Genomic DNA, 25,414 nt, shown 5'->3' on the forward strand with positions numbered 1-25,414 from the left:
TCCCAACAAGGAGTTCTGCTGGTCTAATTTTGGGTCATTGGGATTTCACTAGCAATCTTTCTTCTCTTTTCTGTAGCTTTTTTTGCTACATTGGTCCTCATGGCAGTGGTTTTGGTGGGGCTGCACTGGGGCCGAAGCCTGCTCACCATATGCTATTCATTCTTTAATCTGTGTGGCCGCAAAGCATCTTAACTTCTCTAATATAAATTGCCCTTTGGTAGTTTTCATGTAAGAAGAGTAATTTTCTGGCAATGGTTAGTTTGGTGCTATGTGTCAGGGGAGATATTTCTCGCGGGGTCCCTCTGTTTCTCCCTTGGAGGTGTCCTGGTGACCCGCAGCCCTCCTGCGCCTGGGCATATCTCTGCAGATCACAGTGCTTGTGTGCAGAGGTACCTGAACAGCTTCAGACCGTGAGCGAACCACAGGTAACTGCCTGTGCTGACCGGGGTGCGCCGCGCCATGCCCCGCAGCTGTACCTGTGCTGCGCCAGGAGACAGGAGTGACTGCGCTGGGGACGGATGATTATGAAACTCCTCACAGAGGATAAAGTCATAATTACCTAACTTTATGTCCTCTGTCAGGAGCTCCAGCCCTCTCTTACGTCCCAGAAATAGATGCGCTTCAGTTTTGGACTGCAGCCCTTCTCTTCCACTGCAGTCTCCTGCAGCCCCACAAGTGTGGCTCAGGCCGGTGTGTTGTGCTCCTCCTGCTTCCAGCGTCCTCTCTGTCTTGCCTTTCTCTCCAGAACAACATCTGTTGGCATCCAAATTTTGGGTGCTGCTTTGGTGCCCGTCCTTGTCCCCCTGCTCCCAGGGCAGGCTGCTCGCAGCAGAGCCCGCCGGTCGGAGCAGAGCCCGCCGGTCGGAGCAGAGCCCTGCAGAGGTTTGCGCTGTGTCAGGGCTCCCGCTGGGGACTGGGAGTTGCTAAGAGCTGCTTTTTGCTCAGCTGTGATGAAGCGTTCATAGCAGTAAATCCCTATGCTGTTGCTATACTTAACATGCCAAACTCAATTATATTGAGAAGAGAGTTTAAAAACAAGCTTTTGTCTAATGTACAGTATTTTGGCAGCAATTAGCTCAGAGTTTTATCATTTTCCCCAAGGTGAACATGAGAAGATCAGTTATGCATGAGAAATGGCTCCATCGTGAGAGAGGAAGGCAGCTACCTAGCAAGGATAAAAGGGTTTGCACATACTGCAGGGCATGTTTCTCAGTGCCACCTTGCTTGAACATCCATCTGTATTTGGTAACTTTGGGAATTGGTTTCTTTGTGTAAAAACTGCTTGCAGGGTAGTTCACAAGGCAAGAAGGAAGTCGCTGAGGGCAAGCAGTGGCACAGGCCATTTCTTTCCCGGGGGCTGCTGCAGGGCCTTGCCACTGGTGGGGCCGCTGTGGGCACGCTGGCCCCGGGGCGGTGCTGAGCAGTAGCCGGGGAAGAACTGTGCTTTTGGATTATTTTTTTGTCTGTCCTGCCTGTCTGTGCCCTTCCCGGTAAAATGGAGGGTGTTAAACCCTGGTGCCACGGTGAGAGTCGGTGCAGGGTCACTGTACTGTCTGGCTGTTTGTTCCCCGGTACCTCTCCTTCGGTCCTCCTTCCTTCTTGCCTTTTCATACAGTATTGCAGTACGCTGTTAAATATACCCCAGTACGACAGGGCTGGTGTTTCTCTGGGACACACAATGCTTTTTTTGGCATCTAATGTACACGTGACCCTCCAGAACAAGGTTGGGAGTGTTTGTGTGACTGGACCCTTCCTTGATGTTTCTCAGTGCTGTGATCTGGGATTCCACGCCAGCCTCGCTCGGACGTTCAGGACATACCTGTCTGCCGAGTACAACCTGGAAACCTCCCGCCACGAGGGCCTGGACATCATCGAGAATGCTGTGGACAACCTGGATGCGCGGAGCGACAAGCATACCATCATGGACATGTGCAACCAGGTCTTCTGCCCTCCGCTGAAGTTCGAGTTCCAGCCTCACATGGGGGATGAGGTAGGGTACTCGCCCGAGGGGCTGCAGGGGCGCCTCGCAGCCTGGCCTGGCCTCCTCCTCTTCTTAACCATCACTGTTAAACTATTTCTGACTCCCTATCCCTCTGTGCTGTCTTCATATGCTGCTATTCCTGTTTCCTTTCTTAATGAGACATTTGGCTCATTAGGGCTCCTTCTTTCTGTCTGCCTCTTGCTCCGTATCTCTCCCAATTAGGAAGCCTGTGGCTTGATTCTCAGCTGAACTGCCCAACAGATTTGTAAAGCACAGCTTTGATTTACCTGCTGTAATTGGAAGACTTCAGACTGCAGCTTTCAAATGCTGGGTAGAAAATGCTTTGTGCTGGACCGGGTCCAGGGCACTGCTGATCAGAAACTGGGGGATGCAGCCTCCGTGGAGGCTCTGAGGAGCTTGTGGGGGCTGGAGAGAATCCTTTAGGTAATTAAATGTGTACGTCTTGTCAGTGCGTGTCCCACTGAACGCTCTCCTGTCTCTCTGGCACCGCTCCTGTCTCAGGTGTGTCAGGTCAGCGCCCAGCAGCCTGTGCAGACCGAGTTGCTGATGCGGTACCACCAGCTGCAGTCACGACTAGCCACCCTCAAGATAGAGAACGAAGAGGTAAGAAGTCACTCTGGGTCTCGTGTCTGGCCTCGTAGGCAGCGTTGCTCAGCCTTTGGCCTGTTGTGCAGGGGTTTCTTGGTGTGCTCGCGTGTAGGGTCCTTCCAGCGACAGTGCTGAGAGCTCCCGTGGACTGCAGCTGGCACAAGAGCGAGCCCAGTACTGCTTGTTGGCCAGTTGTTTTGGCTCAACATGTGTCACTTCCCCAGTCTGCTTCAAAACCATGCTGTCTTCTGTTCCTGATAGGTACGAAAAACTCTGGATGCCACAATGCAGACTTTGCAGGACATGCTGACGGTGGAAGATTTTGATGTTTCAGATGCCTTCCAGCATAGTCGCTCCACTGAGTCGGTCAAATCAGCTGCATCGGAGACCTACATGAGCAAAATAAACATCGCCAAGAGGAGAGCCAACCAGCAGGAAACCGAAATGTTCTATTTTACAGTGAGTCTTATCTCATGTGATACAGGACACAAAGCATTCATTCCTAGGGCTGAGTCCCATTTTAAGCGCTCATTAGTGAAGAACAAGAACCAATTCCGTCTCTTTCAGTATTTGTCTTGTCTCTGATTTGGGGCTGGAATGCATCTCTCAGTGGCAGGGTCGTGCATAGGGACTGACAATCCAGTGTCTGCCTTGTTCTTTTTGAAGGAACAACTGGAGCACCCAGTTGTGACCGAAAACTTACAGGAGTCAGTAGGTGGGGCTCAGAGCGGGGCAGCAGACTCCAGCGAGCCTCGCAGCGTGTCGCCATTCAGCGCCTGTTCCTGGAGGCCTTCACAGTTTTGAACCATGGGCCAAGCCTTCCTTTTCTGGCCTACACAGCTCAAATCTGCGCTTGGCCCATGGGATGAACCAAGCGGTCGTTTGCTGCTGGTGCAGGGTGTTGGAGGAAGCTGCAGCAGCCCGGCTGTGCAGTGCCTCACTGGTGTCTGTCTGCAGGGCAGTCTCCCCCCTGCAGCCTTGCTCTCGTGCTCCGCTTCCAGGCAGATCCAAGGTTCTCTGTTACAGTACTTGAAATATAAGTAATAAGTAAGTTCAGCAGAAGTAGCCCTCATGTAAGCATGGTCAATAGGTTAAAGTTAATAGCATGTCGTGATATATTACATATGCATAGAAAAGCTTCTGCTTTCTCTTAACAGTATTATTATTCCAATTCGGGGGAAACAACTCTCACTTCTCGGTTTGAGTTGTGCTTGGGATTTTTAAAATCTTTTAGCAAGAATTTGATCTTTCCCATATTCTGTCTCCCTCACTCCTCTTCTCTCTAAAAGTACTTGCTCTTGAGCATTACCGCATGTCAAACAGTCTCACAATGAAAGGAGAAGTTGTGCCGCACAGTTAGCGTGGCCCAGTGCGTAAAGCGTCTGACGGTCCCTGGGCTGGGAAGGCCTCATACACTGGGAGTTCTCACTCTGCATCGCTTGTCTGCACAAAGGCAAAGCGCCTGTCAGAGGAGGGAAAGCCTCTTTGATTTTCGAGACCGTTCCCAGAAGCCTGACAAAAGAAAGCTTGCTTTGAACTCGTTTCTTTGGAGCTCCTTGCGTTCCTAGGCAGGAGGTGCAGCACCAAGGAGACCAGGCTAATAAGATCGTCAGGACTGTGGCTGGAGCAGTGAGAAGTGATTAGACCGAGCTCAGCCCTGCGGCACATCTGACACCGGCTTTGTTAGAGCCCGTCAGCCTTGCCGAGCCCGCCTCCGGCAGCCCCCCAGGCAAAAGTGTACATCAATTACGGACTATTTTTGCCAAGTGTCTTAACTCACCTTGTTTGTTTTATTTGTCATTCCAGAAGTTTAAAGAGTATTTGAATGGCAGTAACCTTATCACGAAGCTCCAGGCTAAACATGACTTGCTGAAGCAGACTCTTGGAGAAGGTGAGTCGCGGGGTTAGGTCCAGGGAGGAACCTCCCATCACATGAGATTGTTTTAAACTGGGCGTCATCTTTCAGTGGTACCTGCTGTCTGTGTTTTCCTGAGTGACTGTTGGCTTCTGTGGTTGGCTGCTACTACTAAGTTTAACCAGTGACATGCAAAATCGTTACTTCCCTGGAATATTACTCTCTTCCCACCTTTCTTTGGGAGTGCACATGGAGGAATTTGGTTGAATCTTATACTGTGTGCCGAAGTGCTGTGTTACCTCTCCAGCAGCAAAGAGGTTCCCACCCACTCCAACCCTCTGCCTTTTTCCTTTCTCTCCCCTCTGAGTGCAGCCCTGAACACACGTATTTCCTTGTCCTTGATGCTGTGCTTCTGTGTTACAGATTTGCCAGCAGCCTTGTTGATATAATAGGCCGCTTGCCCGCCGGCCATAGGTTTTTGACTTGCTCTAAACCAGACTTGCAAAATCATCCTTGTTTTTAAAACTAACTTTTCCATAGCAGGCTTTTATTACTCCAGATAATTTCACAAGTTTGGTTTAGAGCACAAGCACAGAAGCAGACTTCATACACCAGAAGGGGCAGTAGCTTCTGGGGGAGGCAGGAGTGCACAGCTCCAGGCAGGATCTGCCGCTGCTGGGGCAGTGATGTGCAACCATGTCCCTGGGAGAGGAGTTTAGCTCTTCTAATGGATTTTTTAAAATTGCGTTATTCCAGCGTGAGGAAGATGGAGATGAGTTAGCATCCTGATTTTCCAACAGGAGAGAATATATTTAAAGTAAAACACACAAATGGTCCATGGTCATGGTTTAACAATACAAAAATTGGACTCCGCATCTCTGAGTTAAAAAAAAGAAAAAGAATAGCTTTTTGTTGGCGATTTTGCCAAACATATTTTCTCTGCCAAATTTATCCAGCCTTTAAAGTCCACCTTCTAGTTAGATCCTGGGTATGTTCTACTCGGAGAACACTGAGCCAAGTCAAGGCACAAAGTGTAGGCACAAGGAAAGCTGTAGGGGAGATACAGGGGGCTCCATTAACATATTTATTTTCCCAGGAGTTTCAGCACTCCCCGTAGCTGCCTTTAACCCCTTATCACCCTGCAGAACAGGTCAGGGGCAGCCCTTCTGCCTCCTCACTGGGGCAGTCTGTTCCACAGCAGCCTGGCACCGGCGAGGCTCGATGGGTAACGGCATGCTGCCAGGCAGGGCTCCCAGCCGCTGGGTCTCAGTTCAGGCTTTGACACAGCCAAGGGGGATGGAGCATGTGGTTCTCAGAAACTGGACCCATCTCAGCTCTTCCCAGGATCACAGATCTTAGTACAGAAAAGAGCTGTGTTTATTGGATATAGTGCTAAGACTCCTATGGATTGGTGCAAGAAGTGATGAAGCTGTTGAGGATTAATTTGATGACCATCCTTGTGTCTCACACAAGAGCCATGCGAATGCCGTACTTAGGAGGAAGAGTGCGGGGTCAGGCATTTTAATTCTCTAGAGTTGTGCAAAAGCAGCCACAGAAGATCTTCACACAAAAACTTTCTGAATGTCTCCCAGGCCGTGGGATCATCCTGCTACGTAGGCGTTCAGCAAATATTTAGCTCAGAAATGCCAAATGCTGCGTTTCAGCATGAGCCGATTCTCATTAGGAAGAAGTCTGGGTTTGCAAAACACTCATGTGGAATTCTTTTTCAGTGAGGAGTTGGCTGCAAGCTTGCTTTCCGCAGGTGCCAAGGGAGAGCAGGAAGGAGGCGTGTGCAGCCAAATGCTTCCTTTTATGTGTCTTAGTAAAAGGAAGAATAAATCAGCTTTCCTGGCCCTGGGAGAAAGGCACAAACAGCATGTGAAATTAGTTTAGGGTTTTTTTCAGAGAATTGACAAATACTTTAAAAAATGAACAGATCTTATCAGCGGTGATATGCTGCCATTTATATGAAATCCAAGCACTAAAGATACACGAAGGGAATGAGAATATTGACAGCCAGAATAGAGTCTGCCTGACCGTGGTTGGATGGGCTGTTATCTCACAGGAAAAGCTGGGGAACTGAATACTCTGCTGCACTGAGGTGCTGTTAGTGGTCCTCCACGAGGCAGTTGGATAATCTCAGCGGCCTCCCTGGGGGCTTCAGCCCTTATCAGCCTGCCCTTTTCTGCTTGGCTTTGGCCAAGCCCCAGCTAGAGTAAGTGAGCACTTATTGCAGAGGACCTGCAGCGCATCTGGGTATTTACCAGATGGGCTTCATATTGCAAATCAACCTTTAATATCGTGGGAATTGAAGATGCTTTCCCTCTCTTGTGGCTGAGTCTTGGATTTCTAATGTGTCTTTTAGTGGTGGGGGCTTGTATGGCAAAAAGCTTGGCATCTCCCCAACCTGCAGGGCCCTCAGGCACGTTCGGCGGCTTTTTGCCAGAAGCCATTAGCTCCAGGCCTGCAGAACCAGAAGCGAGTGTGTGAGTGCCTGTGCGAGTGTGTTTTAACAGTCGTTTGGTGGTGCCTAACGTGGAGAGATGATGGAAACTTGTGTTTCTTCATAGGTGAAAGAGCCGAATGCGGAACAACCAGGTGAGCAGTTCCTTCCACTTCACCTGCTTTTGGGAAGGGCTCGCTCTGGCAGGAGGAGGGTGGCCGTGGGAAGGAGGGCGGTTTGCTTTGCTACTGATACAGCTTGGCAGGGTTCGTGTTTAACCATCTTCCAGCTGCCCTGCGCTGGCAGGCCAGAGGGCCGGCAATCTCAGGCTCCCCACGTCGCTGCCCTGCTTCTCAGCTGCATCGCCTGAAGTGGATTGATCAGGGTGATGACAAACAGGCCCTTGTTTTTGCTGCAGTGTAATTTCTAGCTGCCTGGCTCTGAAGTGCCTGGAAGTGCTGTGTCAGTGCGGTACGGTGCCTTGTAGCATAGCTGAGGTTGGGATATGTTCAGACGGTGCAACACAAGGGTGTGCACCCGCTCCCTACCATCCCTGTTCCTTTGAGGGCTTTGATATGTCCCCCAAAGCCTCTCGCAGCTCTGGCTTCTTTCCCTAGGAGTGCAGAGCATGCCTGTATTCAGACTTTCATCCCTCTGCAGCAGGAGATAGTGCTAGGGGTGAATGTAACAGGGAGGAGGCTTTGATCTGTGTCCAGACCATAAAGCATCTCCACAGAGCTGTGGTGGCTTGCTATGAGTGTGCTGGTTTTCTAACAGTAAGGTGTGGGCCAGCAAAGCCTCCAAACATCTCCCCAGAACGTGTACAATCTCTCTCCGTGTTACCTTTTTACAACCCTGTTTGTGTTTAACAAAATTTGCAATACTGGCAAAAAAACCCCAGCCCATTCCGTGTGAGAAGTGCCGAAGCAGATGGTGAAGCCTGGGCTGCCTTTCCAGGCAGGAAGGAGGCTGCCGTAGCAGAGGGCAGCAGGGCGGCAGGGCGCCTTGCTCTCTCGCCTCCTGGCTGGATGGGGACGGTGCTGCCGGTGCCAGGCTGAGTGGCGTCAGGGCTGGGCGCCTGCGGGGGCTGCAGTGCAAGGCGGCGAGGTGCCATCAGCAGGAAGAGGGGCCTTCCCTGCCTCACACAGGCCAGAGAGCGGGGACTGCACGGTGTATCACCGCACTGATGCGCTCCGAGGAGCTGCCCCGGACTGTGCTCCCACGTGCCCTTCGGGTCAGCTGGCACGGCAGCCGATCCCCTGCTGCCATCACTGCCTCTCCCTGTGGTCCCAGAAGAGCTGCCCCACAGCCCCCTGACACCCTCGGTGCTGCCAGTGTGCTTGCAGGCACTTGGTGGGGAGCTCTGGTCCTTTGGGTGTGCCAGGCAGGGCTGTCTGCTGAGCTGGTCAAGGACAGCACACCCAAACGACTAGATAAAATCATAGGGAGAATTTGCTCCTGAGTACTTTGTTTATCAGGAGTGGGTGCCCGTGGGGTGGTGGTGTTGCAGGCCAGAACAATCAGAGGAATAAATAACAGCCTCCTGCATGAGGGATGATGGCACAACTCCCTGCTGCTTCTGTTTGCTTTTGTTTCAGCAGTTGCTTTTACTTCACAAAGGAAAACAAACGAGACGATCTCCTCCTTGTGCGAGGCAGCACTGTAAGGGTAGGCAGAACAACCTTCCCACCAGATACAGCCGGAGGCCGGGCTGCCCTGGCCGCCTTGCACCCGGGCATCCCCTGGGAGGGGAGATTACACAGCAGCAAACAGCACTGGGTCTCCAGCCCGCAGCACAGGGCTGCTCAGCTGAGAGTCAGGCGAGCACTGGAATGGACAGCAGTCACTCTGCTCCTTGGTTGCCAGCTGAAGGAGTGGTTAGAAGCTATAGGAGCATAGTCAAATTGCTCAGTTAAAGGCATGTGGTTAGGGAACCAGCCGATCACAACCGTCACCTTTGCATCATAGCTCTGTGTAAATCGTACGTGTCCATTCGGCTCTGCTTTGTGAGAACTTCTGCATGCAGGCTCCTAGCACGCATTTTTGTTTGCAGTCGTGATCTCTCCTCTACAGACAACAAAACAGCCTGGGGGTAGAGGACAGATCAGAAATCAGTTAGAGATTGCGATTTTTTCTCCCTTTTCTAGACCTAGGCACTTGGGTATTGATGTCCTTCATTATCAGAAGAAGAAATCAGAACGTGAATAGTGTTAATGAAAGCAGCCCTCCAAAATCCTGATCACTGCACTAAAATAAGTTTCCGTGGCCTTGTTTCCAGAAGCAATAGGTGTCTGCTGCCCTCAGGTCAGCAGGGTCTCCAAGGCCTGTTCCCCGTGACTGACGAGGACCCTCCATCACTAGCTTGTAGGGGCAGGGTCACGCGCTCCCTAATGCGCATGCCTACCTGTTCTGTTCTTACGGAGCTGCTGGTGGGTTTGCTTGTGTGCGTTGACTGGGCTCCCCCTTTTGTTTGGTGGTTTGACTCTTGGGAATGCCTGCCAGAAGGATGAAAAACCATTCACATCCCTGTGAGTGTCTCTCAAACACAGGATAGCTGCAGAGAGGTGGAAGTGTTCCCACTTTCCTCTTTCCAGCCATCTTTGAGCAGAATGAGGTCCCTTTAGGAATAAACAGGAATACCCCAGTGTTTTCCAGGGGTAGCTGTGATTTATTTTGGATATGTCAAGGAATCAGTTGAACTCTTAAGCTGCTCTTGGTGCTTTTCCAGACTGACAGAGTGCTGAACTGATGGAGGTAGGAGGCAGGTGCTACAAATCCTACCGAGCACCAATGCCTTCGTTTTACCTCTAAAATATCATTATAGAATCATAGAAAGTTTAGGTTGGACGGGACCTTTAGAGGCCATCTAGTCCAACCCCCCTGCAGTGAGCAGGGACATCTTCAACCAGACCAGGCTGCTCAGAGCCCCGTCCAGCCTGGCCTTGAATGTTTCCAGGGATGGGGCATCTCTCACCTCTCGGGGCAACCTGGGCCAGGGTTTCACCACCCTCATTGTGAAAAACTTCTTCCTTATATCCAGTCTAAATCTACCCTCATCCCTGGTACTAGCACAAACACTGAGCACCAGTTTTGGTATTTGGCATCTCAGAGAAGGAGAATTGTATCTGCAGAGCGGGGGTACCCGAGACAGTTGTGACCAGCTGTGTTTAGCAGCTTCAGTACTTTTCTGGTTTGAATGAAGCAAGTTCTGCATGAAGAGCATTCCTGATCACCCATGGCTCATTCAGGCTGTGGCTGTTGGTATAGCTACTGCTCTGTCACTGGTTTCTGAAGATGACTGTTTTTGCAGTAGAAACTAGGACTCTTCAAGAAGCCCATAGCAACAGATAGATTGCTGTATGCAGCTGCCGCTGAGGTTAGGGTCTGTGTGATAGGGAAATACTGGAAGATTATGGGGATGGAAAGCAATGGGTACATTGGCTTATTGCTGTTAAATGTTTCAATTATCAAGATTAATTTGCATTTATTACGTAAATAAAGGCTGCAGTCTTGACCTTGACTTGAAATTACGTGTGCAGCGTATAGCGAACAGCCCTGATTTTCACAGAATCACAGGTTGGAAGGGACCTCAGGGATCCGGGCTGCCTACAGGTTAGCTCTGCCGCCCGTTCAGACACCTGCCAGCTGCCCCCGGGCTCAGCCTGGCCTTTGGGGCCGGCAGAAGCGAGGCCACTGTGGCACTGGCTCCAAAATGAGTTAGCCACGGGAGTGCTAGCGTAGCCCACCCCGGGCTGCTGGAAGGGGCTTTGCAGCAAGCAGAGGGCACGTCCCCAGGAGCCGCGGGCGCCGTGCGTGGTGCGGAGCTGAGCTCTTCGCAGGTCCCCCGGCTCCCGGCAGAGTGGCCTCCGTGGGGGGATGCAGCGGCAGGGGTGCCGCAGAGTGCGTGGAGCTGCGTGTCGAGTCCTCAGAGGGAATTTTCTGTTTGATTTATTTCTTATTCTCAGTCATAACCTTTTGAGATCTCACCCTGTCATTGCATTTATGTTGGTGTTTTGTTGATTTCTTTTGTTCCATTTTCTCCCAGGCCCCCATGTCTTCCCCCTAAGCCACAGAAAATGAGGAGACCTAGGCCTCTTTCAGTCTATAATCATAAACTCTTTAACGGCAATATGGAAACGTTCATTAAGGTACTCGCTGGCTGACAGTAAGAGTTTATGAACGCTGTGAATGTAATGGTGGCTTTCCTGTCCTAACAGCTGGCTGCTTTCCTTCCTCGGCGGGGTCTCTCCAGTCCGCCCTGCACCCAGTTGACGTGGCCAGTGCGCGCTTTGCCTCGGTGACGATTTCTCTCCATAGCTGTCCTTGCCCCTCGTATGTTCCTTGTGTCACCCATCCCATCACCACCTGCGAGCCCCCGGGCGAGGGTAGCAGTGAGGACCCTCACGGCATGGTTGGCCGTGCTGGCCGGCTGTGCGGCGCGAGGCGCTTTTGGCTGAGCGTCGCCGTCATCCAGCGCTGCTTCCACCCGTCCTGGGAGGGAAGATCAGAGAGCAAGGATAACCCAGCCCAGCACCCTCAAAGGATCAGCAAACGCGCCCACCTTCCCTTTTTCCACTTGTTTTTGGTGGCCGTCTTCCCCCGTGGCTGAGGGAGAAGGTGAAATGACTCATAAGCTCCCAGAAAGTGTCTCCCAGTCGTAAGGACCGGGAGCCTTGAATTGAAATGCTGTGCATATCGGGGGCTGCGTGGGAGGGCAGATGTGCTGTCCTCATCCTTAAATGAAATATGTTAATAATAACCAGCCCAGCTGGCTCATCTCAGTGCCCACTGCAGATAAGTGGCCGACCCCCTCTCGGCACTCACTGGGAGTCTGAGGGCCCCTTCCCACAGCCCAAACTGGAGGGAGGGTTAACCTGCAGGGAGGACAGGCGAGAGCTGTGTGTCAGTGCGGAGCCGCGAGCTTGTCCCGCGGGAGGCCCTTACCTCTGCGTGCACCGGGAGAGGGGACGCTGCAGCTTGCACGCTGACGGCCACCCGTGCCGGCGCCCCTCCGTGCTCGGCGAGGGCCGGGACCGTGGGCTCGGCTACCAGCGTTGCAGCCAAGTCATTGCTGAGCAGCTGCTCAGCGGTTTCCTCCAAACCATCGCTGATAACGTGCAGCGTGTGGCCTTCATGAATGTCAGCCGAAGTATTTTCTTAATTTAAGCTGGGGTGAACTCAGATGAACTCAATTAGTACCAGCGCAGTCCCTGTGGAAGGGGGCATTTGGCCCCAATCACCCCAGGAAATTACCCAGAAGGAGAGATTTGAGGAGAAAACTGAAGAGATGTGGACGTGGGATTTGTCCCAAAGGATGCCTCCAGCTATCTAGCTGCTGATCCTCCAAAATCCAGCACTTTGATATTGCCTGGCTGCTGGAAGGATTTCCAAAGGAAGCGATGCCGTTCCTGTTGCTCCGGGTGTTTAATCCTGCGCTGAAGAAAGCTTTAGTGAAAATACTGTAGGAAGCAGTAATAACAAACTGTTGGATTAGGCAAACTAATAGGCATTGTCCGGCTCCGATTTATTCTCTTAGGCTCTTTTAGTGCAACAGTAAGCCTAAGGGCAGTGTTTATAAACAGTGCACTGTCACAAGTAGTGTATACAGGCCCGACTGACAAAGCCGGTAATCTCTTTTAATACTTGTAATTATTCCTTACTTAAACTGATTTTTTAAAAAGTAATGCTCATTAAAGTCCAGCCTGTTCAGCGCTGTGGAGGAGGCATTAGCGGCAGTGGGAGTCTCTCCAAGCGGGAGGGCGTCCTGAGCCAGCGGAGGCTCCTCGGGGGACGGCGCTGTGCCGCTGGGGCTCTCCGGAGGCCGGGGACTGCGTGGGACGCGGGCGGCTGCCCCGTGCTCCCGTGCCAGGGCGGCTCTCCCGGGAGCCTCGCCTGCGCCTGGGCAGGGGCCGGCGCTGGCCTCGGGCTCCGGCGAGCGCTGCAGGTTCAGGGAGGGAAGAAATCAGAGAGGCTCCTTCAGCCGGTCGCCGAGGCTCGGGTGCAGCGTGCCAGGCAGGGTTTGGGAGGGAGGGGGCACAGCCTGAAGGCCTGGGTTGGACCTTGCTAAGCTGCCATTGCATTTGAGCGTTCATGGCCTCCGAAAGAGATGCTTACCTCTAACTGAACTTATCCTTGCTTAATCTTTTCTTTTTTTCCCGCTCTGCTGCTTTTTTGTGTTCTCAGAGGAAGGAGGAATGCGCGAACGAGAAATCAGGTATTTACTGGAGGCCCGTCTATGAGACGGAGTAAATTAACCAGAGAGATGCAACTGTACTCTACTGGAAAAAACAACAAGCAAAGCCCCTAAGGAAAATAAACATCCACTTAGGCAGTCAGACCCAGCTGACATTTCCCTTTGAGCTGCTCCACGAGGGGCCTGGAGAGAAGCAGCTTTGAAACAAAAGCCAAAACTCATCACAGGTTCAGATACAGGCAGTTCATTTCACACACTCTGGTGTTTTGGATTTTTCTTTAGCATCTGCTGACAATAGCTCTTTCTTTAGGTGGAAATATTGTTGTAAGCTCTGTTACTGGAAGCTTATTTCATCAGACAGGTATAGCACAAATTCTATTTCGGCTCAGCATTACACCTTTGAAACGGAATAGCTGTGATCCCGCTGCATCAGTCCCCTGTTGCAACCAGACAGCGAGCAGCAGCCTTTCACACGCTTTAGTGAAAGCTTCTTTTGTGCATAATTGACTGCACATAGTACGTTCAGCACTTTTTGATGGCTTGATGTGTGTTAACGCCTCCTTTTCTTGCCTGTTCTCTTACTAAACTCAAGGGCACTGATTTTCAAATCTCTGGTTTTGCAATCTTTTAATACGTTTCCTGTGCTTTGTTATGAATAAAGCAGTAATTTCTTACTTTTTCCTTTCCTTTCATGAAGGATTCAGGACAGGCTATTCCGCTGGTAGTAGAAAGCTGCATTCGTTACATCAATTTGTACGGTAAGTTGGTTCAGCAATATCAACAGAAACTTTTCTGCAGAGGGATTAAATACTTGCAGTTAGCAGAGATGCCCGCCGCGCTCGCCATGTGGGCTCAGGTTATAATTACGGTGGCATTGACTGTGACGCAGCATCGGATGACTGACAAATATTCAGGTCTTGGTAGCACTTATTCAGGTTAAATGGTTTGCTCGGGCCCCAGGCCAACGGGAGCCCTTTCAGGGCTTTGATCTGGGGGGCCTTGATTGGAGAATATGAGCAGAAATGGATCGTAGCAGGCTGTCCCCTTCCCGCTCTCCGAGCCTGTCTCTCCAGGTGCGTTGACTCCTGGTTTCTGCTGTTCTTTACCAGAAAGTACCGCCTAACAGTTACACAGGTCTTGTCTAAAACCTTGTTCCTTTCCAGGCCTTCAGCAGCAGGGCATTTTCAGAGTTCCTGGCTCGCAGGTGGAAGTCAACGACATCAAGAATTCGTTTGAGAGAGGTGCGTTGGCAGGTTGTGCAGCTGCGCTGGGGCGCCGTGTCCGAGCAGAGGTCGCTGGTGGGAGGTTCAGTGTGTGCTGGTGCATTAGACATTGTGAAAAGCCTGTGCTAAAGGTCTTCCTGCTGAGACGCGAGGAGGTTTTCTCCCCTTCTAGTATCTCAGTATTGTATCTCCAGCAGTAGTGAAGGCATTTAGGGAAAGAGTATGAGAAGTAGGGGTAGGTGCAGAGATCTTTTCCACAGTCATTAATGAAGAGCTTGAAAGCCTCAGATGAGAGCCATAAAATAGCTTGTGGGGGATCCATCTTCCTCCCTCCTGCAGCAGTTTGTCAAGGGAGGAGGAGCATTGCCACATGTACCTGGTGGCAGCAATGGTTGTGGAGTTGCCAGCGATTCTGTCGAGAAAACCACAGCCTTTGGCTGGCAAGAGCGGGCAGAGCGATCCTGCTGCCACTGAGTGAAGGTGCAGCTGAGGAAGGGGCAGTCTTGGCAGGGGTGATGGCCTCCATGGCATTAATCTTTGAGCAGCATCGGAAGGATCAGGGTGAAGGTGGCCAGGCCAAGGGATAAGGCAGTGGTGAGATTGTCAAAGGCTGGAGGATTTGCACATCCAATTTAAGAGGAATCAGTACCTAAATCCCCTACATTTTGAAAGCCTTTTATAGATTTAAGTCAGTACGACGCGATCCAGAACCATTCAGTCTATTCCAGAGGCATAATTGCATCCTCCAGCCAAGCCTGTCTCCTCAGGCTTTCACCCACCATCATTTAGATCTGCTCAGCTCTCTGGGCTGGTGCCTTAAATGCAAAAATGCACTGGGCTGGAAACTGTGAAGGAAAACCAATTAAGAACATCCTCATCTTCAGGAAAGATTTAAAATCTCCACAATAAAGTGGGGTTTTGTAGGTAAGGCTGTAGCATGTCTCAGCAGGGTACCTTATTAAACTCTCCTCTTGCTGACAAAATGCTTAGCATTACCATTCCACAGACCGGACGGTTTTCTGAACTGTGGGAAATTTGGGGTTTCCACAGGGTTAGTAAAAGACACTTGTTGTGTTAGTCCAACTTGACAGTAATGCTGGAAATAAAAACTCTTCTCTGGGCAGGTGAAGATCCCCTCGCTGATGATCAAAATGAACGTGACATTAATTCAGTGGCTGGAGTCTTGAAGCTGTATTTCCGAGGACTGGAAAACCCCCTCTTTCCTAAGGAAAGGTTTCAAGATTTGATATCTACTATAAGTAAGTACATGTGACAGCTCTTCTCGGAGAATAGGGTGGGACAAAAGAAGCAATAAACGGGGGGGCAAGTACATCTGAGATTTGCAAATAGCAGCTTATGCTGTAAGAAGGGCTATAGGTCTGCAATGGAAGTTGTTAGGAAAAGACATTAGGAGTGTGCAATGGCAGCGCTGGAGGCGAGGGAGAGACAAAACATCTTGCATGGCTCTTAAATTCTTCCTAGCATCGTGAGGGTCACCAGGGAGTCACGTCCCAGCTCAGGCCCGTGGGCAGCACGTGCAGCAAGCCCATGCACACACTTGTGGGTTGCATGAGGGGTCGTTAGTTGCGCGAGGAGGGTGGGTTGCTGCCCCTGTCCTGCCTGCGCAGGTCTCTGCGATAACGGCGGTTCCTGTGCCTGCCCGTCACGCGTCAAGCGGCTGTGGCTCCTGGGACCCAAAGTGGTTTTGCTGCTTTAGCTCAGTGTCTTCTACTAAATGTAGCGAAGGTCAGTAACTCTTGGCTACTCACAAAGCTTCTCCGACCCTTGAGGTCTGCAGAATTGCTTTCAACCTCACTCCATCAGCTGTTCTCCAAGTGTTTGCTATGTGCATTTCCCATCCCGAAGAAAACCAGAAGTGCTTTGGGATGTGAGCAGAGGGAGAAGCTGAGCGTTTTTAATCATGAAGGGTCTGGGATTGATGTCGGGGAGAGCCTAGTTGCTTCTTGTTCTGTCCTGAATTCTCCTCCCAGCTCTACTTCTTCCTCTGCAACTGAAGAAACAGATGTCCCAGCTGGGGTTTATTTCTCTCAGTACCTAGTAGTGATGACATTTATTTATTGGCAAGTCGTGGAAATTACTCCCCTGGGGGAAAGGAAAAAGGCAGAATGAATTTGATGTTTCAGAGATGATGGAGGAGCGTGTTGCGCGCTTTGGCCGCAGGATGACTTTATTTTACAGGAGAGGTGTCGGGGTTGTTGGGGGTTCGTGTATCTCGGTATGTGGGTAGCTTCAGGGGGACTGACTGGTGAACATGTGCTCAAGTCCTTCATTTGGCTTTCACTGCTCGCAGCTCCTTCCCCCCTCCTTAATGGTAATGCGCATAACTGCTAGAGACTTAACGATGTCAGGAAAGACAGATGATATCTAGAGGGGAATGACGCTGGGATGGGCTTGTTCCAGAAGGAGGGGATTTTCCTCTTGTTTTTCAAGAGCAGTTGTTCTGCATAGCAGCTTTAGGAAATTTGCTGCTGCCTTTCAGTTTTGGTGTGTAAGGCAGGCAGCACACCTGTAACAGGGCAAACAAAGGAAGCTGTTTCTGCCCCAGTTTTGTGCCCCGGGCAGGGATTTTTAGCCTGGCTTGCAGCGCTCGCTCCGGCTGCCCTCCGCAAGGGGCTTGTCGCAGGCAGGGTGGGGAGAGGGCACAGCCCGCAGAGAAGGGGACGAGTCCCCTTCGGTGCCAGGAAATGTGCCTGGTGCTTGGCGATGTCTGTCTGTGCTTGCAGATAGGCTTGTGCTTTGGAACCATCCCTAATTAATCCCAGTTTGCACAATGTATTAAGCTTTCGGGAGCTTTTCATTGCAAACATCATCTGTTAATTTTTTGGATAGTATTCTCTTCTCTCTTTCTTTCTTTTTTTCTCATTTTAGCAAGAATCTTCCTTTTCCTCATCTCTCCCTTCTTTTGCTGCTGCTCTTGCTACCTTCCAGTTATGGATAGAAGTAAAATGAATTAATGTGCCTTGTTCCCATTAAAAATCTGACCTTGAGTGCATCTGATTTTCCTCCACATAAATACAGGATGTGTAATAGGTGTCCCGACCTAGACAGACTGAAGAAACCTTCTTCCTTTGAGAACCACTGCTCAATAAAACGCCACCCTTGCTGTAGGATGCTCTGCCTCATTGTGTAATTACGGCGGGAAGGTTAAACGCAGCCGAGCAGTTTGGGCTCTCCACCGCAGTGCATCACAAAGCCACCTTGATTTTCCCTGGCTCCTGCTAAGGTGTTCTGAGCGAGTTTTCTGCAGCAGATGCTGCTGCGCTTGTCGCAGGGCCTGCGAGTGCCCCTGGCAGGCTGCAGAGCCGCATCGCTCCCTGCCGCCGCGCTGGGGAAGCCGGGCTTGCTGGCGGCAGGCGAGAGGCTGGCCTCTCCTTTTGCCCGGTGAGGACTGAGAGGTTACATGGAAGCGTTTCCCAAACGCACATGAGAAATAGATGGATAAAAAAGGCACTTTGTTTGCAAAGGTACATTCAGGGGTGTGCCTGTATTGTCAAGTGATAGATGATTAGTCCGTTAATTCCTCTGAAAAAGGCAAGTTGTTCCTCTGGGTTTCAGAACAGATATCTATTCTATGTTTTTATCCAGTTCTTATTTAATTGATTTTTTTTTTAACAAATGTCCTTTAAGTGAAATCAAACTGAAGAAGTAGAGAACCCAGTGAGAAACAGTGGGATAAGTTCATTCCTGGAAAGGAAAAATTTCCAAAATGAAATATTATAAAGTTTCCAATCTTGGGACCGAAGCCAAATTTTGCTCAGAATTTTTGAACCCATGGCAGGTCAGCTACATGTTATCAGTGCATTTTAGTACGATTAGCAAATGTCAAAGTTTGAGCCAGCTTAATAAAGTACGCATCTCTCCACTGATGTGGCTTATTCCATGCATCTGGGGCTGGCTGCTCTCAGGAAAGCTTTGGTACTCTCTGTCTGCTTTCTGTAAAAGGAAAGCCACAGGATTAACCACATAATATATTGAACAGATACTGGCTTAGAACCGAGAGTAGCTTTGGGGGCTGGCCCCTGCTGCCAGCTGCTGCCGGTGGCGCTGAGCCCGCTCGCGGGTCGGTGCTGGAGCAGGGCTCTCGCAGCTCTGCGGGAGGAGGGGCGGCTGCTGCGCGGGGGCTTCAGCATCGTCCGGCTGCGGGGTGCAGCAGGGCGGGGGGCAGTGCAGGGGTCCCTGCCGAGTGAGCTGGCACCAAAAGCAAGTCACCCTCCTTCCTACGGAAGGGAGCTGGTTTCTGGCAGCGGCCGTGGGCTTTGCACGCTGCTGCGGAGAGAGGCGCCTCTTACAGTGCTGGCTCAGAACCGGTTCAGATTAAACTCCCGCCAAGACCTGTAGGAGACTGGAGCAGAAGGGCTCAGAAGGACCTGATGGTTAACCCGCAAGAGTAACGTGAATAAAAACCTTATTAAAAAATTTCTACTAGAAAACCAAGCAGTGCTCCATTTTTACAGTGCCATACTGACTCAAGCTTTTGAGGAGTAGAATAGATGTTGAGGAATGAACTAAATAACATATAAACATTAATTTTAAAAATAAAACCACGGAAATGTCTTTATTTGCTGTTTGTACTGAACCTGGACGCACGTATGAATTCACCTGTGGACGAGCACGGTGCCCAGTTCTCTGCTTGCACTTCAGTGCCAGACCAGTGGATCGAATCTGGAAACAGGCCATTGTTTTCCTTGCGTAGTGGGCTGCTAGACCTGGGAAAAGTCCCTCTGGTGCCGTGTTGCCTGGTCCTGAGAAGGTTTAAAGACGTGCTTTCTATCCATGTGTTCCAGAAATCGAGAACCCCACCGAGAGAGTGCACCAGATCCAGCAAATCATCGTGACTCTGCCCCGGGCTGTCATCGTTGTCATGAGATATCTTTTTGCTTTCCTTAATCAGTAAGTCTTTTTTTTTTTTCCTCTTTCACAGAGTTTCTCCTTGCCCTCCTTTTTTTCAGGGCTTCGCTGGCTTTGTTGCCCGAGTCCGTTTTGGTATTGCCATGGAGAGTTGTATTTTTCTCCTTCCTCAGCCGTGCCTCGCCACGGCTGCGTGTGCAAGGAAGGCGTGAGGCTCAGTGGCGATTGCTTTCTTGGGCGGTGGGGGTTTGTCGGCGGGAGATTTTTCTGAGCGAACGGGGAGAGTCGGCACCGCACCTCCCTAACGCTTGTCCTTGCAGCTTGTCACAGTACAGCGATGAGAACATGATGGATCCCTACAACCTGGCCATCTGCTTCGGGCCCACTCTGATGCACATTCCAGATGGGCAGGATCCGGTGTCCTGCCAAGCCCATGTCAATGACGTCATCAAAACCATCATCATTAACCACGAGGGCATCTTCCCCAGCCACAGAGAGCTGGAAGGACCTGTCTACGAGAAGTGCATGACCGGAGGGGAGGAGTACTGGTAAGGGGCGGGGGCAGGGCTTCGTTGTGTGCAGAACTGAAAGCCAGATCCCCTTGTCAGGGTTATCTTCTGGCACTGTACGTCAGGTGTGAACCTGTGACAAAGTGCGGGGCTTTGGCTTGATCCCTGGGAGAGAGAGAATTGACCCCAGCTCACACGAGTGTAGGAGAAGGGCTCTTTGGAGCAGATCCCTGAGAGGATGAGGTGTGATGGAGAGCTTTGGGAAGCTCAGACTTAATAATCAGGGCAGCTGAGCACAGTGCTGGGGTGAATTCACCCCTCTGCAGAAGGGGCATGCCTTTTTGCATGTGTTCCTGTTAAATGTTATGAATTAAGTGTGCAAGTGATATGTATTTTATATGCTTGTGCTGTTTCACACTGGTTAAGAATCTTACTCCATACCAGGCTGCCAGTGCGGTTCTTGGTTATAAATGCCTTCATAAAATTAAGAGGATTTTGCACACCTAACCGATTAGTATCTCCTTGTATATATCAGTTTTGCTTTTCATTTTAGCCTTGCTGGTGGAAACACAGGCAGTTTCACTCAGTTTTTATTTTCATTTTTCTCGTGCTGACTCAGCATTACAAACCTCAGTAGAAGCTTAAGGAGAAAATTGCTTCCAATATGAATATTAATATTTGTAAAAAGCTTTTAGCTGCAGATTCACAGAAGTGTGTTCAGAGCAAAATAGAATTTTAGGTCAATTCTAAACAAATTCCTCTTAGTTTGGAATTTTTAAGTAAAGTGTCCCGTGGTTCCATCATAATTGCGTAAGATGGACAAAACCCCTTAGCCCAAAGTTAACCTGAACCTTCCAGTTCCTTTTGTTTTGTAAGCGTTAGCGGGCAGATGAGTTGGCGTTAGCCGGGGATGGGATCGGCTGTGTGAGGTAGCGTCGCGTCGCACCGTTTCTGGTGCACAATTCTCCCTACTTGGTACGCCCAGGATAGGAAAACCCCATAAACAAACTCCCACATCGGAAGTGTAAGGGATATTAGACCTTTGTCTGGAGGATGCTGAAATTATAAACTGATGCTCAGATCCGAGTTTTAACAAACCAGTATTTGGAACAGACTGGAACTGATTTGTGTGCAAATTTATACATTTCTGAGACCTAATCTTCCGTGACGCTGATCACCTGCCCCCATCCTTACTGATGCAAGCAGAGGATAAAATACTGAAACTCACTGAGAATGAGTGAGTGGAACATTTTAACTTGGTATCGCTTTATATTTGTTTTACCAAACACGAGGAAGATGCATGAGCAACAGAACACAATATTCTGGGCCTGAAGATTGTGGTGCGAGTATCTGCTGTTCTCAAAGCGAGTTCACAGATCTGCTGTCCTTTAAAGTGGCCATCTCTGACCTATAGAAACTAAAAACATAACTCTTTCAAGTGTCACTGGGGCCAGAATTTCCCTCAACAGCATACTTTTGCTGAGTGCCTCAAGAACAGAATGTCATTCCTTCTTTGAAAGCGCGGTGTATTTTATTTCAGTGACAGCCCGCACAGCGAGCCAGGCACCATCGATGAGGTTGACCACGACAATGGCACGGAGCCACACACCAGCGATGACGGTGAGCGCAGACAGAAAATGGGGCCGCTGTTGGAAAAGCTGGGCACGCAGGAAAGCAGCGTGCGCTTTGCTCCTAGTCAGTTTAGGGGCTGGACTGGCATCTGGCGCTGTAGTGGGGGACAAGGTTTCTGGGTGCTTGGTGACGCACGTGCGTAGGCATATTAATAAACGTTGCTTCTAGGTGTTCATCACAGGATGTGCGTGGACCTGTGCAGTGGTTGGTTTTTTGGAGCTGTTCTATGCGATTCCATTAATCCCATATATGACTTTTTTTTTCCTTTTCCTTGTCATCTGTGCTTATGTGCAGCCATGCGATGGTGAGGACGCGCCATGCGAAATGGCTCACCAGAGCAGGAGATGGGGGGCTGGTGTGGGACCAGCTCTGTTCACTCAGGGCCCTTGGGTGCACTCTGGGGAGAACAGTGAACATGAGTGGCCCCCTTGTGGGCCCTCTGAAGTGAGGGGGTCTTTCAGCTGGTTTCATTTTGCTGTGGATCATGCTCCGTCGAGCAGCCATCTCCTTGGCAGAAACTAAACGCCCCTGTATTTGAGCGAGCTGCAGCCTGGTTTTGCCCGCAGTCCGTTCTGTTTCCTTTGGTGATGAAGTACCTGCCTGCTCATTTCTGCTCGTGTCACGCCCGTGGAGCTGGCCGGCTTCAGAGGGCGAAGCAGGACGTGCTGTGAGCGCGGGTGCAACTGGGGCATCATCAGTGTTCTGTAACGCTCTGGAGGAGGCTCAGGTCCAGCTTTCTGTAAGCTCGCCTCTGCCTGTGCTTCTGTGTAAACCAGTTTGGAGTCTCACACATGGGCTCTCAGTAAAAGCTTTGAAGCTCATGGCACTCACCAAGGCAGGCGTGGAAATGGGGGCACTGGGAGAGCTGGGCGAGAAGCGTGTTTGCTCCAGGACGCGGTACCGAAGCCGGAGGAAGCGCCGCGCATCCCGCGTCCCGGAGGCGCGACCGTGAGACCCTGCTGGGCGGCGAATGTGCAACCCCACGACACTGTTTAATGGCAGGACTATGCCCTGTGGAAGGGCACTGGGGAGCTCAACACCTCTTCTGCTTTCCTGGTGACTGCTGTTTCCTTGGATGTGTCCTGCTCAGACAAAGCACTGGCGCCTTCCAAGGCTGGCGGGTGGCGGGAGGGCTTGGCTGGCACCGCGGGGAGGGGAAGGGTGCCGCAGGGCCGGGCAGCTCAGGACCTGTCTTCAGCTACAGACAGGAGCTGACAGGACTAGAAGATGAAGGAGAGCAAGCTGCCATTTAGCTAATCTTATGCTTGGGTGGTCACATTAATAGCTGTGATTGGAGTTGCTGGGTGATTAACTGCAGCGCAAGTGTGGAGAAGAGGAGCAGGTTTATTTTGTGAATTTACATATTCCTTCTTCGCCTCTCCCTCGTCCCATGCACCCCCCCTGCTGGGAAACTCAACATTTTATCAGGGCTGCGAGAGCCCTCCCGGTTGCCTCCCCTGCTGCGTTTCCTCCAGAGCATTCCCCATTGGTCCTGCCGTAGTGCTCCCAAACACCCTGCCGCTCGTGCTCGTGCGGGGGTGTGTTTTAAACTGGGGAAAATCAGTCTGCTGAAGTGACCTGTCGTGTCCCACATGAGGCGGGGAACGGGACAGGGGTCTGATGCAGCACCTCCCGTGTCCTCCTCTGGTGTCTCCTCCTCTGCGTGGGTTTTGTGGCTGAGCAGAGCGACGGGTCGCATCCTGATTGCTGCCAATGCTGAGCCCGTGGTTAGTGACGAGGCAGATGCCCGTGTTTTAATGAGAGCTTGACAGATCTTTAGGAACTGGGTGGATTGGCCCTGTTCAGCATTGTCATCGCCTGTCTGCCAGTCCCCAGGTGGGGTTTAAAATGATTGAGTGTTTCAGATAATCAAGGTACATCAGCTGCTTGCTTGCTGGCTCCGATAGTAGCTAGAGGTGGGTGGGTGGTGGCAGCCTGCGTTTTCACCCTGGGTTTGGAGCAAGGCGAGGCAGAGTGCAGGTTGCTCCTGCCGGCGCGGAGTGAAATGCTGTCGCTGCGTTGCAATCGCTGCAGCAGTTTCTCTGGAGTTCAGTGCTCCCAGCTGGAAGCAGATTTGCAGAAGAGCTGGGCTCCTCCACGGGCCCCTCAGTGCCAGCGAGGCTTCTTTTTGGGTGCACCAGCAGCTCTGATGCCCTTGGCCAGGTGCTCAAAGGTTCATGGTGTGCTCACAGCCTCCCAAAGTGAAGTCCTGCCTCAGCCCTCCTGAATTTCAGGCCCTGAGCTCCCTGTTCGTGAATCCCTGGTGTTTGGTAGAGCTTAGTTTAGAAAAGGCGGAGAAGCGGTGAGGTGTAGTGCTGGGAAGGTCTGCAGATGTGGGGGCGAGATGCAGAGCAGCTGCCTGGCCAGAGCCTGTGTCATCATTTCTGTGGGGATCCCCATCGTTGCTGTGGGGTTTTGCTACTCATCAATAATTAAGGCCAAACTGTCTCCAGGATAAGGAAAGGAAGAGAAGGTACACGGGGCTTTGATCACAGTATCTGACACAGCTTGACAAGTCTGGGGCATAATGGGGTTCTGTAACTGAAGAAATCACTTTATAGGTAGAAAATGGGAGTGTGGGTGATGATGCCATACGCGCACAGGGAAATTTCAGCTACTCCCCATCTGGTCTGTAGCTTTTTGTAATTGCTGGTAGTTTGTGAGTCTGTGAGAAATTCCAGGAAGGCTGGAAGAACAAAAAGAATTGATCAGCCTAAAAGTAAGATGGTTTCTACTCAGTGCTCTGGGGAAGCTAGGACGGCAGCATTACTGCTGTTCTGGTGAGATGTCTCTTTCTAGGGTTTATTGTGTCCTCGTGATTGTTGAACTAAGCTTTTCTCTATCTGTGCTTCTTTCCTCTGCAGAAGTGGAGCAGATTGAAGCTATAGCAAAGTTCGACTACATTGGACGATCTCCACGAGAGCTCTCCTTTAAGAAAGGGGCCTCGCTCCTCCTGTACCATCGGGCATCAGAAGACTGGTGGGAAGGGAGGCATAATGGTGTGGATGGCCTCATACCCCACCAGTACATTGTGGTGCAAGACATGTGAGTAAAATGGCGTGTGTTGATCCAGGATGTTAAGATCACATACCTACACAAGGTCTGCTTTAGCCACCTAAAATAGGTGGGCAGATTTTCCGAGGTTTAATGACTTTGAGAAATCTGGACCTGTTTGCATCTGCCTCTCCATGTATTGGCTGAGATTGTTCAAGCTGATAAAGCCAAGCACTGAATACTGTACTTCAGTGTGCCTGAACCCCACCTATCATTGACTCCTCGAAGCGGCACGACCCAGACTTAATATCATGTGCATTGTCCTGGCGTTGTTCAGGGCCTGTAGGCAGATCCCGGGGTCCGTCGCAGATGCTCCTTCTCCTACAGGTCCTGTCCCTGGATTATTTAAAATGGCAACTACAGCACAGGGGGATATGGATATGTGATGTTCGCTTTTTCCGAGCTCCAGGTTCTGTCTGAGGTCGTGGCCTTAGTCCGGCTCTTTGTTAACAAAGTCTGGAGCTGCTGGGGTGGTGGGGTTCAGCTCCACGTTGTGGCTGGGCCTCAGCCTCTCTCCTGGGGCAGAGTCCTGTAACTGATGGGGGTCTCCTTTTCCTAGGGACGATGCGTTCTCCGACAGCCTGAGCCAGAAGGCGGACAGCGAGGCGAGCAGCGGGCCGCTGCTGGATGATAAAGCCTCCTCCAAGAATGACATCCAGTCTCCGACGGATCATATTGTGGACTATGGCTTTGGGGGAGTAATGGGCCGGTAGGAAACTCTCATTTTCCTTTGCACACAGAGGTGGTCGCTGCCACGTGTGGGGAGAGTCAGTGTGTGGTGTAGGGCAAGACAGAAGGGAAGGCTCCAGTAAGCACGGCAGAATAAATATGAGCATGAAGGGGGTTTTCATGTGCTTTGCTAATGTAGATCTTAACGCGTAAAGAAGGTACAATGCTGTCCCTTTCTTGGCACTGGCTAAAATGTCTGTCTTCCCTCTTGCCTTAGTCTTCTGGAGCTGAAAGGCTCGAGTTTGGTTTAATCTGCACTCTCAGAGCTGAGCGATTGTCTTGCAGCATGCAACCAGACACTTTTCCGTCTGATGGAC

The 25,414-nt window shown here is 50.9% G+C and overlaps 1 protein-coding gene across 3 annotated transcripts in view; it reads left to right on the forward strand.

The window, feature by feature from the left end:
* The window catches only part of SRGAP3 (SLIT-ROBO Rho GTPase activating protein 3), a 129,755-nt gene that overhangs the window by 98,479 nt on the left and 5,862 nt on the right, over positions 1 to 25,414 (forward strand). For 2 of the 3 annotated variants that reach the window (XM_075095578.1, XM_075095580.1), the window contains exons 7-20: positions 1,769 to 1,990; positions 2,504 to 2,605; positions 2,852 to 3,049; positions 4,397 to 4,481; positions 7,016 to 7,043; positions 10,934 to 11,036; positions 13,779 to 13,839; positions 14,245 to 14,322; positions 15,429 to 15,563; positions 19,110 to 19,215; positions 19,494 to 19,721; positions 21,223 to 21,302; positions 24,179 to 24,359; positions 24,928 to 25,077. In XM_075095578.1, the coding sequence (XP_074951679.1) occupies positions 1,769 to 1,990; positions 2,504 to 2,605; positions 2,852 to 3,049; positions 4,397 to 4,481; positions 7,016 to 7,043; positions 10,934 to 11,036; positions 13,779 to 13,839; positions 14,245 to 14,322; positions 15,429 to 15,563; positions 19,110 to 19,215; positions 19,494 to 19,721; positions 21,223 to 21,302; positions 24,179 to 24,359; positions 24,928 to 25,077 (1,757 nt within the window). Of the gene's footprint in view, positions 1 to 1,768; positions 1,991 to 2,503; positions 2,606 to 2,851; positions 3,050 to 4,396; positions 4,482 to 7,015; positions 7,044 to 10,933; positions 11,037 to 13,071; positions 13,103 to 13,778; positions 13,840 to 14,244; positions 14,323 to 15,428; positions 15,564 to 19,109; positions 19,216 to 19,493; positions 19,722 to 21,222; positions 21,303 to 24,178; positions 24,360 to 24,927; positions 25,078 to 25,414 lie in introns of all 3 variants that reach the window. The other variant, XM_075095579.1, reaches the window with a different exon arrangement.

Source organism: Phalacrocorax aristotelis, chromosome 6 (assembly GCF_949628215.1).
Source record: "Phalacrocorax aristotelis chromosome 6, bGulAri2.1, whole genome shotgun sequence".
NCBI lineage: Eukaryota > Metazoa > Chordata > Aves > Suliformes > Phalacrocoracidae > Phalacrocorax > Phalacrocorax aristotelis.